Source organism: Kryptolebias marmoratus, linkage group LG16, assembly GCF_001649575.2.
Source record: "Kryptolebias marmoratus isolate JLee-2015 linkage group LG16, ASM164957v2, whole genome shotgun sequence".
Lineage (NCBI taxonomy): Eukaryota > Metazoa > Chordata > Actinopteri > Cyprinodontiformes > Rivulidae > Kryptolebias > Kryptolebias marmoratus.
Window position 1 is genome coordinate 22,875,356 of NC_051445.1, and position 13,397 is coordinate 22,888,752.

General features: G+C 38.9%; 1 protein-coding gene across 1 annotated transcript; it reads left to right on the top strand.

Moving 5' to 3' along the window:
- Positions 1 to 225: 225 nt before the first annotated feature.
- Positions 226 to 13,264, top strand: trhra (thyrotropin-releasing hormone receptor a). Its single transcript, XM_017413136.3, has 2 exons — positions 226 to 1,046; positions 12,627 to 13,264. Exons 1-2 carry the CDS (start codon positions 240 to 242, stop codon positions 13,065 to 13,067), a joined length of 1,248 nt encoding a protein of 415 aa, XP_017268625.1. The 5' UTR covers positions 226 to 239; the 3' UTR covers positions 13,068 to 13,264.
- Positions 13,265 to 13,397: the final 133 nt, after the last annotated feature.

The following is a 13,397-nucleotide window of genomic DNA, read 5'->3' on the forward strand; positions in this document are numbered from 1 at the left end:
CAAAACTTCAACCTGCAGCCTCAGTTCGTCAGCTGCTGTCTGCAGGTGGAATGGATCACCTCACGGACAGAAACGGGCAGTTTGGTTGGACTCTTCTGGATCTGGACAGAGGGAAGTGTTTTTGATCTTTTGTAGAAGGGTTCTCTTACAACAACAACAACAACAACAACAACAACAAAAAGTGTTTTTTTTTTCTTTTCAATGCTCAGTGTAGTTTTTTTCTCCATCCTCCCGCCGTGATGGAAAACCTCACCGTGGACGTCATGCCCGTGGAGAATAATGGCACGCAGGAGAACCAGACTCTGGGCGTTTGGACGGACTTCTCTGTTGAATACAAGGTGGTCAGCGTGTTCCTGGTGTCCCTCATATGCGGGGTGGGCATCGTGGGGAACATGATGGTCATCCTGGTGGTCCTGACCACCAAACACATGCGCACTCCCACCAACTGTTACCTGGTGAGCCTGGCGGCGGCCGACCTGATGGTGCTGACGGCCGCCGGGCTGCCCAACATCACGGACGCCCTGTGCGGCGGCCAGTGGGTGTACGGCTACGCGGGCTGCCTGGGGATCACCTACTTCCAGTACCTGGGCATCAACGCGTCCTCCTGCTCCATCACCGCCTTCACCGTGGAGCGCTACATCGCCATCTGCCACCCCATCAAAGCGCAGTTCCTGTGCACTTTATCCCGAGCCAAGAAGATCATCATGCTGGTGTGGGCGCTCACCTCGGTCTACTGCGTCATGTGGCTCTTCCTGTCCGACACCAAAAAGTTTGTGTACGACAACGCGGTGCTGCTCGGGTGCGCCTACAAGGTGTCCAGGAACCACTACCTGCCCATCTACTTCACGGACTTCACCGTGTTCTACGTGCTGCCGCTGCTGCTGGCCACGGTTCTGTACGGACTCATCGCCCGGATCCTGTTCCTCAACCCGCTGCCGAGCGACCCGAAGGGCGGCAGCAAGAAGTGGAGGAGAGAGGCGAGCCAGGGGGGCAGGATGGTCAGCACCAGCTCCTCCAGCAGCACCACGGCCGCCTCCCGCAGACAGGTGGGCCCCTGGTTTGATCATTAACCCTCGCTTTGCTTTGCGTAATGATGTGAACGGCTCCAGCTGTGCCACAGGTCAGATAAAAATAAACCTCTACCCCCCTCTTCCCCCCATCCTAAAGCAGACACAACTCCTCAGTGAGGTCACTTATCAGCACCCCCCAGCACCCCTCCTGCTTTTAATCTTTTCACACACATTTGATAACACTTTCTTCGCGCACTGAGGAGGAAAAATAATTGAGAAGTGAATTAATGTGACTTTATAAAAAGGTCATGTTACCATAAAACCCCCAGACTGAAGTCATTTATACAGATATCTGTTTCACACACATTAGATAAGACTTTTAATATTTCTTCATGAATAAAACTCTGTTTTGTTTTTTTAATCTTCAACACCATTAATTTAGAATGCAGTTTAAAGCTGGGAACTCCACATTCTGCGGTTTTGAACTGGATAGGAAGCTAAACATCCTCAATTACAGAAAAGAAATTCAGTTTTTTTTTTTTATGAAGTAATTTAAAAAAAATAATAATTAATGGTCATTGTTATTGCTCACAGCAAGAGGCTCCATGATAATGTGTTTGCCTGGGTTTGTATGTGTGCGTTTTTCTGTATTGTTAGTAAAATATCCACCTGTTGGATTTGAACAAAACTCTTACAAAGTCATCATTGGACGAATATCTACAACTCATAAATATTTAGAGTCAGCCCCATTCAAGATGGCTGCAACCGCTTAGCAAACTTACAAAACGCACAAATGGGTATAACTCCGCGAATTTCACAGATCTGAAGCTAAGATTTAACGTGGTAGTAGCTGAGTACCACCTCAACACATACTTTGAGCACCTCACATTAAGCAACAATATTGCTTAAAAAGTAAAGCATTATCTGTTGGCGTAAAACCTGTCTGTCTGTTAGCAAAATATTTCATGAACTTTTGGATGAATACAAATGAAACTCAGAATACTATATTTGGATGCACATCTACAAATGATTAGGTTTTGGAGTTAATCCCACTAAAGAAGGCATCACAGCTCATTAACATTACTCAACACTTAAAAGGTTACTACTTAGTCAATTTTACAGATATTTTACTAAAATTTGGTGTCATAATAGCTGAGTTTCATTTACAACACATACTCTAAGTGCTACACATTGCACAACATTTTTGCCTAAAACTTTAGCATTAACTGTTAAAGTCAGCCCTATTTGTCTGTTAGCAAAATATCTCATAATCCACTAAGCAGCTTTTAGTGAAACTCTCAGAAAGTAATCGCTGTTTGCACATCTACAGCTCATTAGCATTTGGAGTCAACCCAATTCAAGATGGCCACCACAGCTAATTGACATTTGCAAACAACAAGGGCTATAACTCAGTCAGTCTTACAGATATTAAAAATTGGTGAAGTAGTATAGCTGAGACTCATCTTCAACACATAATCATAAGCGCCAACATGTCTCGCAACATCTCACAATATTGCATGGGACATAAGGTCAAAACATTTACAAGGTCTGTCCAAATTTGCTGTAACTCAGTCCCTTCTTAGCATAAAATGATTTCAGTCTAAAACTTTGTCATGAAAGGTGGCAAGCAATAAACATTCCTTTAATTTATCTTTTTTATATATTTTTTCTCTAAAATCACTGTTTACTTTTTTCCAAACTTATGAGAAAGGGTACTGTAACAACTACATGTACAGAATGTTATCTTAAACTGTAGTGGCATTTTGCTGCTGTGTGTGTTTGTTATAATTTAGACCCCCCCCCCCCCCTCACACACATACACACGCACCTTCTAAAATGGTCTTTTTTATTCTTTGAACAAAATCCAAATTGGCTTCTTGGAATTAGAGATGGTTCTGTGCAAGATATAAACATCCAATATTAGTAGTAAAATGATTTTAAGAAAATTGTGAAGTGCAAAAATAAAAGAAATATTTTCAAACGGTGGAACGTGCAGTTAAATGATCACTTGGTCACAAACAGTCAGTTCATTAGGAATGCAGCTGAAAATTCCCATATTTTCTCAGAATTTTGAGAGACATTTTTCACACCAATTAGTCTCACAACAGAGCTCACTGAGATACCACCGTTTGAAGGAGTTTGACAGGACAAATTGTGACTGATTGGAGGCAAAAAAAGAGAATAAAATCAAGCTGAGACAAATCTATTCGCAGTTACATACAAAACATGTAAATATGGGCTCTCTGGAACAAGATAAATGGCAAATTGACTGTCTTTATTCAGTTCTTTTCTACTTTTATTGAGCGCTCTAAGATTTTTTTTTTTTTTTACACTTCAAGTCATATTCACCCACTTATACACACTCACACACTTATACACACTCACTCTGATTCACAGCTCAGGAGTATCTTGGAGTTCAGCGTTTCGGCAAAGAACACCAAAATGTGGTGGAGGAAACTGGAGTTGAACTACCAGCCTCTCAAACGACAGACAGTCATCTTCATCCTGAGCCACCACCACCTCCACTAGAAGCGAAAAAGAAATGAAATTTCAATCTCTATGGATTTTTTATTTTTTTTTTGCATTCCACTTGAAATCCAGTCAGTAACAGCTCCACAACAATAAAATTAAAAAAAAAAATAAGTGAGCACGGGCTCAGCAGCTAAAGCACATCTGGGAGAAACTGAAGCACAATAATCCCCTCTATTACCAGGCCAAAGAGAGATTTAGAGCGGTTTAGTAAAAAAAAAAAAAAAAAAGGGAATTTCTTACAAATTAAAACTTCACACAAGAGGCCAGTTACAATCAGTGAACAGTAATGATAGTAAACGTATTTTACTAACATCACCTGTTGCTTTACATACAGCCATTCCATCCATTATCTTTCACTTTTTCCAGAGTCAGGTTGTGGGGCAGCAGCTTGAGCAGGGAAGCCCAGACATCTCTCTCCACAGCCACCTCTTCCAGGAGGATTCCCAGGCGCTCCCAGGCCAGCCAAGAGATATAGTCTCCCTAGCATGTCCTGGGTCTTCCCTGGGGTCTCCCCCCATTTGAACATGCTTGGAACACCTCCCTAGGGAAGCGTACAGGAGGCATCCTAACCAGATGCCCGAACCACCTCACCTGTATCCTCTCGATGTGGAGCAGCAGTGGCTCTACTCTGAGTCTCTCCTAGATAATTGAATTTCTCACTCTATCTCTACAGGAGAGCCTACTTTGTGGAGAAAACTCATTTTGACCTCTTTTCCCAAGATCTCATTGTTTCAGTCACTACCCAGAGTTCATGATGATAGGTGAGGGTGGGAACATGGACCGATCGGTAAACAGAGAGCTTTGCTTTGCAGCTTAGCTCCCTCTTCACCAGAACAGACCGGTACAAAGTACGCAATACTGCGAAAGCCGCACCGATCTCACTCTCTGTTTTCCTTTCATGTGAGAATTTTAAATTAAGATTATTTCTTGTTGACATATTATCATGTTATAGCCTTTTTGGTCAAGTCTTGGTAATAATGTTATGCTCAGTCTCATGCTATACCTCAAAATCCTGCACGATCAGTTAGAGTACATGTTGTGAATGACTGACAGCTGCTACCACATCAAATTTTTGCATATTATGTAAAACTGACCAAGTTATGGCTGTTTTTGTGTTTTTTAAGCACAGTTGGCTTGAATTGGAATTATAACTTTCTGAGAGTTTCAGCAATATCTGTCCAGTGGTATATAAGATATCTTGCTAACAAACAGACAAACAAACACACAAACAAAGAGACAGGCAAAAACATTATTGCTGGCCTTTTGGCTGTGGGTAATAAAAACTTCCCGATTGCATCTCCACTGATGCTGTGTCTTTAGCTGTTTAGCTGTTGTCGGTGATCTTTTCACACAGTCAGCCTTAAAAAACATTTCAGCACAGGGACCTCCAGGGTGAAAATATGTTCAAAGTACCTGTTAGTAAAAACAAATAGAGTTTATGCCAACAAATTGCTCCTTTCCTTAGAACTTTTCAGAAAATCTCACTGCCTTTTTCCTTCTTTATATTCAGCTCACCGAAGTCCTGCCATAGCTCAGTCACTGTCAGGAGTTTAGTGAAGTGCAGCTAGAATTTTATTTTCCCCTCTTCCTGAACAGATTTCAAACTAAAGCAGAACTGTATTCTCAGAATGGTAAATGGTAAATGGCATGCACTTATATAGCGCTTTATCTAGTCCAAGGACCCCAAAGCACTTTACACTACAATCATTCACCCATTCATCCACACATTCACACACTGATGGTGGTAAACTACATTGTAGCCACAGCTGCCCTGGGGCGGGCTGACAGAAGAAAATATACATTTTATTATCACCTGTTGCTAAAGGTCAAGGTGGAGCGATAATGTTTTTTTGTGTGGCAAAATGTAGTCTGTGTGTGTGTGTTAATTTATCTGTACAATTAGCAAAGTATCTCATGAGTTACAAAATGAATTTTAATAAAACTTTCAGAAAGTAATTGTAGGCTGTCTGTGACCCTGTTCAGGTTGTACCCCGCCATTTGCATAATGACTGCTAAAGAAAGACACCAGCTAGAGATAGTCACCAGCTCCCCATGACCCAGTAAGGAAAAAGCAGCTAAAGAAAATGGATGAATGAATGGATGGATTTTAGGCTGTACATCTACAACTGATTAACGTTTGGGGTAAACCCAATTCAACATGGCCACCACAGCTAATTGACCATAGGCAACATAAAAATGACTTACATGACTCTTACAGATACTGAGTAAACATTTGGTGCGGTTGTAGCTGAGAATCATTCACAACACATACTCCAAGCGCTTACAGATCATGTGAGAATACACAAGATATTGCATGAGATCGCACATAATGTTATTTTCAACATTTTGCCAAAACCTCAACATAAAATGACATTAGTCTAAAACACTGGATGAAAGGTGGTGGGTGAGGCTTTTAATTTAGATAAGTGAAAAAGTGATAACAATATGGAATATTTTTAGCATAAAGACCACAGCTGTTTGGATTATCTGGACCACTCTCTTTAAACACTGTCATGTATGAGAAAACCCACCTTTTGGAAAACTAAACCACCCTTCAGTGTTTAAAATAAAGCAGAATGCTCTCCAAGCAACAAAACACTGAGCCGACTCAGGTGGAGAAAGACGGCGAGGGACGTTTGTTTATCAGATTAGGTTTGACGCCTCCCTGGAATGAGGTGGGTGGGGCTGCCCTAAGGGAGCTCCAGGGCTTTGTTGGGTAGTCAGATCAGTTAAGCCTAACTCAAACAGGCTGTTGGCTCTTTTCTCCATTAATTTGGCCAACACACAAAGACAAACAGTCACATGTTTCTGGTGGTCAGCGCTAACCACTCAATGTGGACACAAGCAGAGGTCCATCCCACCTGGCTTATTAGGTTACCTAAAGGTCAAGAAGAATGAGGATTCACCTGACTGCAGCTGAGAGGAGAAAATGTAATTAAAGGCCTAGCATTCCTTGAAAGAATGCATATCGCCCGCCAATGTAAATTTGACTGAGTTACAGCCATTTTTGTGACGAGCCTAATGTCAGTTTGTTGTGGCAGCCATCTTGAATAGGGTTGACTCCAAAAGTTAATCAGTTGTAAGTGTACATCTAGTGATTGCTCTTGGAAACTTAAAAATTAAAAATCCATTCAGTGGTTTATATATTTTTTTGCTAACAGACAGACAAACACACACACACACACACACACCTATAGACATATTTTTTAAATTTACTTAAAAATCAATAGAACTGGGATTACATTGAAAAGAGACAAAATTGTCAATTAATCGATAAACCATAAAAGCAAAGTTTTTAGATCAAAATTGTTTTTTTTTTGTTTTGCTTACTTTTATAAAACTGGCTAAATATATTTTAAACCCAGGAACAAGACAAAAGTGGAATTTTGTTACCTAGTGTAATTGATAAAAGCTTCTTTAAAACAAGTTAAGTCAATGTTGTTGTCATATCTTTAAATTAAATACATATGTTGTCTTCTTTACGTTCCCTGAGATGAACTCCACCCATCATTTGAACATTCAGGTGCAGCTCGCCAACATGTAGCAACAATGAAGCCTTGATTGATAGGCCAATCAACAGAGACACAGACTGAGCAATGCTGGATAATTAACCTCTTTCTTCATGTCAATAAACCACATTACAAACTGTTTAGGCCTTAACTAAAGTAGAGTTACATGTATTCAGTGGCACTAAACTAGACTAAAATGCAAAAAATACATTAGTTGTTAAGGAAAAGGTCAACCTGTGTTTTCATGAGGATGTGGACAATTAATCTACAACAAACAACTAGGGGGCATTTGTAGACTGGAGTCAGAACATTATTGAGTTGGATTTTTGTGATGGTTTCGTAGAAAAAGTTTTCTATGAATGAAAAACGGTGAGAAGCTTTAAAAAATAGTCAACATTGTGTGGAGCAGTAATAAGTAATAAGTTTTCTGTTACATTCAAAGCTCAGATTTCCAACCCAAATGGAATTACTTATTAATAAATTAATAATTTATAATTCATGCAAATGTATGTAGATGTTTGTAAGAAGATGCCCATATTCTTCACATGCCCAAATGTTTGTTTTAAGTTACTTAAAAGTGAGTGTGATCAGAAGACCAAGTCAGAATACGCTGCAGACTCACTCCAGTTACTACAGTAATTAGGGATGAAGACAAACAGGAAAACTCCAAGCATCTCAGGCCGTAGGCAGCTCAGACAGAGAAGGCTTTCTAAAATAGCTTTAGGTATCCTGTATACCTTCCATACTCCGATCAGCATTGGCAGAGAGCACCATATAAGGTGAAGGTAGAGAGAGACAGCTGAGGTAGGAAAGTATACAGGGAGAAGTCAAGGATAGATCAGGTTGTTGAACATGGATGTGGTGCCTGTGATAACCTGTCAACCTGAGCTCAAACAAAGAATTTCCCAATCCAAGCTCTGAAGTCCCCTATTATTCTATGAAAACATATATGAAGAGTCATCGTTACGCTGGAAATATTAGGCAAATCAGAGAATATTTAAAATTTTACAAACAACTGAGACTTGCAGTGCTCAAGTAAAAAGACCAAATATGTCTTCTTTTTAAAAACTAAAAAATGGCTAGCCAAACGGTGGCAGTTTGTTGTTTTTTGTTTAAATAATTTTGCAAGCCTGTAAAGCATCTTTCACAAAAACAGCATGCTGGTGTGAATTAATGCTACATTAGATAATATTAAACCTCGGTACTTTTGCTTTTTTTTTGTTTATTTTCTCATTGCATACTCAACCAACCAACGTCCGCATAACAAGATAAATTTATATTGTTTTTGAAGAGTTGAAAGAGAGATAGAACCTTACAAAATATCTGTAATCCAATCCCTCAACTCTATATCTCAGTAAGCCCTGAATTTTTTCTTCCTTTAAAAATCTTTCCAGATTTATTTGCGTTTGTTTGTTGTTTGGGGCTTAGGGGTTTCATCACCAAAACAGACCTTTTTATTTTATTTTTGATTTCAAAGATTAAAACAATTTTACTCACATGTCAAACTCGACACATTTATTTAGCACCAGTCTTGAATGCAAAATGCCAGTATCTCACTGGGCTGAGAATGTCGAAGACTCAAAATTGCAGAAAAAGTGTGAAAAAAATAGGCAAGTTTTCAATTGCAATTGAATTGTTTTCAAGTAAGCCTGTGTTCAAAGTGTTCCAAGACATTCGTGAGTATATTTATGATTTCACACTGCATGTTATCTGCTCTATATTTAGAAGTTCAGTTGCAGCTGGTAACTGCTCTGCATCAGCATTATATTCACAATGCAGATAGCTCCAGTTATATGCTAGCTGTTGCAAATACGGCCATCAAATTCAACAGGTGTGAGCAATTTGCACTAGTTTTGCATCAGAAAGCAGCAGATCACAGCTGTCCACTGCACAATCCAACACTGACCGTTCAGCACAAACACATTAGGTACAAAAGTAACAGACAGAGAAGTAAATATGTTTTCTCACAGCAACCTCCAGGTCTTACCAAAGGAAGTAAACAGAAAACACCTTTTAAAATGCATGAAAAACATCTCACTAAATCAGGGAGGAATCATGTGCAGGATGGGATCTCAAAATGAATTAGGCTAGCATTCCTTCAAGGAATGTATATCACTCACTGCCTTTCATGCCAGAGTTTTAGACAAAACTCATGTTATGATAAGAAATGATGGAGTTATAGAAACCTGTGTTACAACATCTTGCATGATCTGTTAGCATTTGTGTGTATGTGTTGTGAATGACTCTAGGCTACTACCACCCCAAATGTTTAGGGTCAATATCTGTAAAACTGACAGATTTGGACTCTGGTTTTATCTTGAATGGGGTTGACTCCAGACGTTAATCTGTTGAAGACGTAGATCCAGTGATTACTTTCTGAAGGATTCATTACAATGCATTCATGATCCATGAGATATTTTGCTAATGGTACAGGCAACTCAACACACATATAGACACAAATATTATCTTTATTATCTATCAGATTATCACTCTGCCTTTGCCTTCAGTGGGGGAAGTTTTTAAGAGATATTTTGGGCTTGTTTTGGTGTATGCTGATATCCAGACATCTAAATCCATTGCATGCTTTAATGTTGGTTTGTTCATTTTTAATGCATCCAGTTTAGATAATCTTTGTTAACACAACCTCCACATTCTAGAATTATGACAACTTAATTTAAAAGGGTGTGAGATGGGTCCTAGATGCCTGAGACGACCCTGCAACTATTTTGAAAAAATTTCTGCTGCAAATGTTTTGAACACGTTTTAAATTCCTTCAACATGAGAGTGAGGCTCAGTGACTCGTGAGGAAAGTGAGAACCTACAGCAAATGTTTTTGAGACATTTCGAGACTTTGTTTTATCAATGATCAATTGATCTATGTCACATTTTTAAATTTCCACATTGTATTATCTTGGTTTTGTCAAATTAAATGAATAATCATCAAGCAAAATCTTCAGCTTTTTGGGAATATCAACAAAAGAAAAATATGACTAAGGAAAATTCATTGCAGAGCACTGAAATTAAAACTCAATTTAAAGATACAAATAATAATGTGTACATTAGATGGACAGGTATCAGACAGAAATCTTGAAGTCAATATATACTGCATGAAATGATATTTTTAAATATTTTACCAATACCTCCACCTGCACTGGCTGCAGGTGTAGAGTTTTATATATATCCTACTGGTTCTTCCTTAAATGTCAATTACAAAAAGATGAAACACTATTGTGTTGTCATAATATAGTATGTTGCTGTTTGTGGTGCTTGAATTTGTGCATTACTGATGTCAAACATGTCATCATTTTGTGGATCTTAACTGTATTTGACCATGGGTAAAAAGGAGAAATTTCTTTCTTGCTGACTTCAAATTGTTTGAGATATGTATTTTAAGTAGAATCCATTTCTCATATTATATTAGTGTCATGTTTTCAGCAGGCCATTCTAAATAAGACAGGAGCAACACTTTTTTCCTTTAGATAACTTTGGGCAAACATTTTGAAGTTTCACTTTGAGCCACAAAGTTTATTACTCAGGGTGAAGGTTTTCTTTTCTCCATTTAGTATTCTGATTTTTAGCTCAAGAAATAATCCCAAAAAACCTTAGATATTTGACTTTTTTTATTAAATTCCCAATACATTGCTAAAAAAAATTCTGTGCACCTAATTTGTCAGTTTGTCAGAGAAGCATCTTTGTTTCTGTTTATAATGCAATAAAAACAATCTTATGTTCTAGTAAAAAGGTGAATGAAGGGGATTTTTTTTTTATTAATTAAAGATATGTTCTGCTTCCCACAGCTTAGGCAGCTGACTGCAACAGTGAAACTGCTGGATGTATGCAGCCTGCAGTCCTTAAGTTTTTATCTTACAGTTTGTTACTCTGTTATTACTTGTCCCAATATGGACACATTTCTGGAATTTAACTGTGGGTGAGGATGACAAAGTCCGTGACAAATACATTGTTTTTTTAAGGGACTGTTTCTCAAGAAAAGCAAAAAGTTTCATCAGGTGACAGCTTTTCATCCAAGGAGGGAGGAAATGGAAATGTTTGGTAAGCAGAAAGGTTGATGGTAATAAAATAGAATTGAACACAATGCTGTGAACACCCAATCCCCCCACCATTCTACACACTCACACACACACACCTCTGTCTGTAATGCAACCTCAACGACTAACAATGAAAACTCATTTAAAGGCACAGGTAAAGACTGTAAATGTCTTCGGACTAAAAGATAAGACACTCTGTCTGCCATTAGTGCCTAAAACAAGATTTATTTTGGTTGAAAACTTGGATGAAACCATTTCTTATCTCACATTAATAGGAAAAACACATTTGTGAGTAAGTGATGGTAGGCTTTATTAAGAGCCTTGTATAAGGATGACTAAAACATGCAAATGTATTTTTGAAATGAAATTATGAACAAATAAGACTCATCTAAGACAGCTATTTTGGTGCCTCTCAGATATAATCTTTTTCTTTAATAACGTGCCTGTAAATGCAATTCACATGGCCATTTCATAAAGTACTCACTCATGTGCTTGTTCATGAAGGAGGATTTGGCATGTTAGCCATCCTTCATAATGGATATTGAACATGGTGCACTCTCCATGACCCAGTGGTTCCTACACTCTTTAGCTTTTTACCCATAAAATAACAGCAGCAGAAACGTGTGAGACAGTTTTTTGCTGGTTGAAGTGTACAAAGACTTTTAATAGGTTAACTGAACAAGAATATAATGACAAAACAAACAGCCTCAACAAGTATTGTTGTGTTTTGTAATAATTTATGAGTACCGTTTTTTAATATCTTATAACAATTATGGCAAAAATGCACCCTTTAGCAATCGTTTTCAAATTTTATGTGATTTATGAAGATTGCCCATCTCACTTGCATTTTCACAACCCACAGTGGGGTCCCTACTCCAACTTTAGGAACCACCCACTCAACCTATTAGAATATGGCTGAGTTGGGCAAATTTATTTTGAAGGCAGCTATGACACCCCTTTACTCTTAGTACTCACCAAATATACTATTTTTCCCATCTCCAAGACACTTTCCTGTCATCTCACCATGGTTTATACATCAGCACAAACAAATTGCAACACACCCTGGGCCTAGCACTGAATGCCTCTCAGATGTAACTATTTGCTTGAAGATTTCCTATACCTTCAGCATGAATGCAGTGTGACCAGCCTTAAATAAAATTCTTGACGCTCAAGCCACACTGGTGCATGTGGGCCCCATGTCATGGATATGCTGTCACCATACTGATAAACCACCACAACATCAACCATAAAAAAAGTTTTGTCCATGCTCAAGCTCCTTCCATTTATTACATTTTATTACCTGCAATGGAGAACCCATTCCATTCTTAATACCTCACTAAGACCCCACAAAGACCGTTCTAATTGGTTTAATCCCTTGTTGGAGGATTGTCAGGGGACCTTAGGTTGACTTGACTGTAGTGGCTTGTGTTTGGTTTCACGTAGAATTAAGAAAATTTGAACACCGTTTGACCTATTTTTTTTTCTTTGTAATGACTAGTGTTTTTAACATTTGAATCATTTTTCATCAGGTGACAAAGATGCTAGCTGTGGTGGTGATCCTGTTCGCCTTACTCTGGATGCCCTATCGGACCTTAGTGGTGGTCAACTCTTTCCTAGACAAAGCCTACCTGGACACCTGGTTTCTGCTCTTCTGCCGTCTTTGCATCTACCTGAACAGTGCCATCAACCCAGTCATCTACAACGCCATGTCCCAGAAGTTCCGCACCGCCTTCAAGAAGCTGTGTCACTGTGGCCCTCAGCGCATGGAGAAACCTGCCACCTATAGCGTGGCACTCACCTACAGTGTCATCAAGGAGACGTCTAACGGCGAGAGTCCTGACCACTTCACCACAGAAATGGATGAGCTGCACTCACCGTGTGACCAATACCTACCTGCCAGCATCTTGCCAAGTGCCAAAAAGATGCAGTATGTGGAGCCTTCTCTGTCTGAGGGAGATGTGAAAGCCTGACTGGAAACAAACTTTGCACCTTAAGTGGATATCACAGATTCTGACAGCTACATTATGAATTCAGGCAAGTTTTTAATTAAAAATGCATAGAGATGTCCATTTTATTCTCTTCACAATGTTTTCTCTTGTAAATATGTTTTTTTTAATTAGATAATTTTCCAGAAGTCAGTAAGAACACTGAAATGTGCTGTCAAACCTTCAAGTCTTAATATTTTGCACAAAAAAGGAAAACATTTAAGCTATGATTTACAGACCTGTTTGTACAGCAATTTGTCTTGGTTTCAAGGTGAAATCTCTTGGGACAAATTGATGAAAAACAAAACAAAACAG

Bases quoted from the DNA above. Each gene is read 5' to 3' on its own strand.
- trhra (XM_017413136.3), top strand. From the start codon at position 240: ATGGAAAACCTCACCGTGGACGTCATGCCCGTGGAGAATAATGGCACG. The intron at 1,047-12,626 runs GTGGGCCCCTGG...ATTTTTCATCAG, and splicing joins CGGCCGCCTCCCGCAGACAG to GTGACAAAGATGCTAGCTGT.